This window comes from Monopterus albus, unplaced genomic scaffold (genome assembly GCF_001952655.1).
Source record: "Monopterus albus unplaced genomic scaffold, M_albus_1.0 scaffold46.1, whole genome shotgun sequence".
NCBI lineage: Eukaryota > Metazoa > Chordata > Actinopteri > Synbranchiformes > Synbranchidae > Monopterus > Monopterus albus.
This window is the reverse complement of record NW_018127926.1, coordinates 1,303,252-1,308,126: the sequence shown is the minus strand read 5'-3', so window position 1 is coordinate 1,308,126 and position 4,875 is coordinate 1,303,252. Positions and strand designations below refer to the sequence as shown.

At 41.5% G+C, this 4,875-nt stretch overlaps 1 protein-coding gene across 1 annotated transcript; it reads right to left on the bottom strand.

Moving 5' to 3' along the window:
• Positions 1-1,112: 1,112 nt before the first annotated feature.
• LOC109960300 (uncharacterized) lies at positions 1,113-3,288 on the bottom strand. Its single transcript, XM_020600286.1, has 6 exons — positions 3,225-3,288; positions 2,650-2,787; positions 2,419-2,546; positions 2,133-2,275; positions 1,454-1,651; positions 1,113-1,360 (listed from the first exon to the last, which is right to left on the bottom strand). Exons 1-6 carry the CDS (start codon positions 3,286-3,288, stop codon positions 1,246-1,248), a joined length of 786 nt encoding a protein of 261 aa, XP_020455942.1. The 3' UTR covers positions 1,113-1,245.
• Positions 3,289-4,875: the final 1,587 nt, after the last annotated feature.

Sequence of the window (4,875 nt, the reverse complement as noted above, 5' to 3'; positions counted from 1 at the left end):
CCTGTTTGCAGTATGTAAGGATGCGGTGAGCTCGTTATACTGTGCTACAGTAACGATCTCTCATTCATCAACTGGAGACACACACACACACAGACACAACATGCAAATTGTACAAACAATCTTCCACACTTAAACAAATCCCAATGAGGCATGTAACTGGTAGTTTGTGCCCGGCTGTATGCTTGTTAGAGAGATATTGGCTGCTTAAATTGTGCTTCACTGTATTACTGTGAGAGAAGAGAAGGTACGTGCTGTTTGTGTGTGTGTCTGTGTGCCCCGGTTCCATACTTGGTGTATGTTTATATGCATGGATGCTGCTTCATACTTGTATCTTTCAGATAACAAAGTGTGTTTGTGTTTTATAAGCAGGATGAAACTGAAAACATTATTAAAGGAGAAAACACTGCTGCAAGAATAAATCAGCTCCAGTTCACAGGGAGGCTGTGGTCGACCTCTGCACCACTACTTCCCATATGACAGTAAGTATGCCATTCCCTTCATACTTTTATCCAAAGCACTTTATGGTACCGAGAGTACACACACTTGTAGTGGGAATTAAACCATGGCAGGGTTACTCTTTGTATATACTGTGTGTTGTGTTGTGTGTGTGTGTGTGAGGCTCACGGGTCATTATCCAGTCAGTTAGAAGACACAAGAGGCCATTATTTTGAAGAGTCTGGACAGTAAATGTTTGATAAGCCTCAAAAGCAGATGTCCTATTTCTTTTCTCTTACATTACACAAGCAATAAAGCCCCGGCTACCAATTACAAACAGAAAAAAAATTGAAGCTACATTTTAGTTGACAGGGATTGTGTTTCTGTTCAGTCGCCATTACACTTGTTCAACACATATGCCTGTGCTGCACTGCATTCAGTTAAATTCTCAATACAAATGGATGCAAAAACTGTATTTTCTATTTATTATCCAAATTCCCAAATACAAAAAAGTCCCAGTTTAAAAAAATATGATTCATTTACTGATTTATATAAAAAGTATTCTACATGGCCTTTGAGCATGAAAATATTTTCAGGCGTGTGGCCTAAAAAATGTTTTTTGTCAACAGCTGTGACACAGTTTGTGTATATAACTCACTACCAGTTGGCTTTCCTCTGAAGACACCTGTGAAACCTTCAGTGCAATTTCAAAATGTGGAGTTCTTTGATGAAGCCTTGCCATCGCCTCCCTAAGGGCAGCAAACAGAATTGGGAGATCTGAGTCAGTACGCATCCATCCATGGAAGAATGTCACAAAATGTTGCAGATCCTTGTTTCTGGAAGCTGCAGTCTGGTGGGCAGAGAGTCTTCTGGCAGCTTGGGGATTCCATCCAGGACCTCAAGCTTTGGCAAAGAGGAGAAAACACTGCAAAGACAAAGAGAAAAAGTCATCTTAAGCTTTAGATTTCTCCACCACAGTCCTTTAATGCACTTTGTCCCAGCATCGAAATCTTCTCACCATGCACGGTAGTCCTGAGTGAAGGTCACTGGGTTGCGGGTCAGGTTTAAGGAGCGCAGTGGGCTGCTCCCCAGAGCTCCCAGTCCCCTCAGGGAGCTGATGGCATTCTCAGAGAGACAAAGGTGCTCCACTGCTGGGAGCTTTGGCAGCTGACGCAGACACACAAGGTGATTACGGTGCAGGTTTAGCATTCTGCACCTGCCCAAGAGAAACACTATTTATTTTATTTTATTTATTTAAGATAAAATTATACAGGGTGAAGGAGGCATAAAAGCTGATTCACTAACAAGCAGATTCGATCCAGATAAACAGTAGTATAACCTTTAAAAAATACAGGACAAGAGGAAAAAGAGGCAGCTGAAACTACAAATTCTGCATAATCTTGCCATGTGGTAATGCTGTAATGCTCGATGTTTGGTGTAAATAAATTCACACCAAACATCGAGCAGCTGTACCAGCAAAAGGAACGGCTCTCACATCCAGCTTCGGCAGTAGTACAGGGGTGTTTAGTAAGACTGCTCAAAAGCACTAAACGAATAAACTGTTACATCTAGGAGCAATATGGAGTAAGAACCACAAACTGACTGGACTGATGAGTAATGAAATAACATCAACCTAACATTTTTCAACATTCTAATTACAGGCTAGGGAGCTGTGGGGCAGTCTGGATGCTTCATACCTTGGCAGACGCACAGAACTCAGGTTTGTGAGAGAGTTGTCAACCAGTTGCAGTTTCTGCACACGGATCAACCGGCGGAGGATCCGGAGGAAATTCTCCTGCTGGAAGGGATCACCCAAGTCTTGGTAAGACAGATTTAACTCCTGTAAAGAGAAAATCGGTGGAATGTTCAGCCGGTTTATCTCTGTCTCTTCTCTCTCTTTTTTGCTCCTTCACCTCCTTTCTCCCCAAAATCTCTCTTTGTTCTTATATCTTTTATACCTGTACATAATGCACTTTAACTTACCAGACAGTTTTCCCAGTTTTCTTGCAATCTCTCTTCCCAGCTCTGGCCTTCTTCCTCTCTCCTCCTCCTCCCTCGGTCCAAACAGACATCAGCACCCTCTCTTTGAAACAGTTCCTCTTCTGATGGCCCTTTTTGATGACATTGTCAAAACAAAAAATGTCAAAATAGAACTGTGGCTGCATATGCTTTCAAAATGATCACAGTGGTGGTTTCCTCATATTGATGACTCACCTTCTCTGACCCTGGGGCAGGTTAGCTGGTCACCTGTAACTTCACACTGCTCCAGGCGGTGCCAAGACGCAAAGCGAAACCGATCTGATGGAAGCTGACAGGACAAGAAAAGTACAGGGTGAATGATGTGGCCGCTCTCTGGAGACAATCAGCAACAAATTTGCCACCTTGTAAGTGTCATAAAATAAAGATGACATGCATCATTCTACCAAGTTCTATCATTCCACTGATGGGACATCTACTTTTCCCAAGTTTAATCAAAATTCACTCACTGACAGTCAAATTCAGTTGAGCTGAAATTCATCCCAGTCTAATTATGTTTCATACTGATGGACAACAAAAGAGATATATTGTTTATGGGAATGGCTTGGGAGAGCAAGAGATGCACTAAAGTTTAATATACTGTAGCTCCTTGTTGCCATATAAATTCTGTGCTCAGCGTGTAGACAGTATATGGAGCAAAATCACTGGGTCATTTTTAAGACCATTAATCAGTACTGCTACATGTGTAAACAAGGTGAAGTCATTAAGTAATAAGTCATTGAGAGTGGCTGGTGATGGACAGGAACCATCACTTGAGTCATGTGCTAATGGAGGAACAGAGATGCGGTGTCCCTCCACTATACCGCCCTCCTCCATGACACCTTGATGCCTACAGCCCTTCTGATGTTAGTCCAACTTCTGTACCCTGCGTTTTCAATATTTGTCTGTAAATTAACCCTGTATAAGATTTCAGGCAAAATACTAGCATGTACAGTGACTACAATAAGATCAAATGAATGATTAAACTTTCAAATGTAAGCTTGTAATGGCTTTTGATTATTGTATTGAAATGACAGCTGGCTTGTCAACAATTACCAGTAGATTTTGTGTCACAGGAGTAAGTTAATACCATATTAAAAGATCAATATATGGAGCATAACTCAGACTAGGGATTTTAAGTTAAAATACTGTATCTTGGCCTTTGTTACACCAATTTTGAGCATTTTACAAAAGAATCTGTCTTCAAAAGCCAACAAACGACATGGAGTGCAGTACTAAACCACTACACAAAATGAGACTTTAATAATTCAGTTGCTAATGTAAAATGCAGTACTATTTTTAAAGACTTACTACATGCATTAGAGTTATAGTAGTGGGCTAACTTCTTTTCCCTACATGACCTTTTCAACCCAATTGCTCTCATCCTGTCACCCTTACTTTGTCCGTGTAACACTACACCTGCCTCTGGTAATCTAGACACAGGGCTGACCCCGGTCCACTTGGTCACTGCTCGTCACTAAGCACTGACAAAACAGCCTTGTGTTACCCATCGACATCATGTGAAATACACTAAATTACATTTAAAAACTGCTCGATAGAAAGTTTGACATACAACATTTCCAATGCAAATGTTGTATGTCAAATAATCAGAATAATTTAATAAAAAAATACAAAATGTAATGCCAGTACTATCTATAACTGAACCACCTCACTTTCATTTATTTAACTTCTGTTGACAAGATGCTTAAGTTCAGTACTAAAACAGAAGAAGGAGGGAGACAATACCTGTAGGCACTTTCTACCCTTCAATTAAATTATTTAGGATGCCATTTTGCTGAAGAATATTAACTAATATACCATGCAGAGCCATGAGTATGTGGAGTATTTTATTTTATTTTACCATAAGTGGGGAGCATAGCCCTATGTTTCTTGTGAGGGAAGGAGCAGTGTCTTGAGGACAGCAGTGATGAACAGATGAAATGATTACTGACTTATTTTGTGTATGTGTGTGTGTGTGTGTGTCACTTACAGGTGTAGATACTAGTCCAGAATCAGGACTGTGGTCCACAGAGAGAGGTGTGCGCGCAACACTTAGGTCAGACCACTGGGATGAGTGGGATTTGGGAAAACCGCCAGTGAGAGTGTTCACACCTGAAGAACTGAAACAGAAATAGAGTCAGGGCCAAGAATGAAGCTCCACAAAGCCAGGCAGGGCTGTGGAATACATGTTCACATCTCTGGTCCCTGATGGAAGGGCAGCTGTCTTTCTGTAATGTAAACCCTGTTGTGTGCTGAAACCCTGACCACCGGCCGAGTGGTTAGAGTTACAGTGAACTGGGCCTGACAATGTAGATTACGACCCGTTGCCATGGCTGCAGGGGACACCTGAGGAGGTGCTATTAAGCTTATAATAGTCGCATAATCCAGGAGACAGCTGGACACTGTTCTTCGGTAGTTGCTTTG

Bases quoted from the DNA above. Each gene is read 5' to 3' on its own strand.
- LOC109960300 (XM_020600286.1), bottom strand. From the start codon at position 3,288: ATGGAGGAGGGCGGTATAGTGGAGGGACACCGCATCTCTGTTCCTCCA. The intron at 2,788-3,224 runs GTGATGGTTCCT...GATTGTCTCCAG, and splicing joins TCCATTAGCACATGACTCAA to AGAGCGGCCACATCATTCAC. The intron at 1,361-1,453 runs GTGAGAAGATTT...TTGTCTTTGCAG, and splicing joins ACTCAGGACTACCGTGCATG to TGTTTTCTCCTCTTTGCCAA.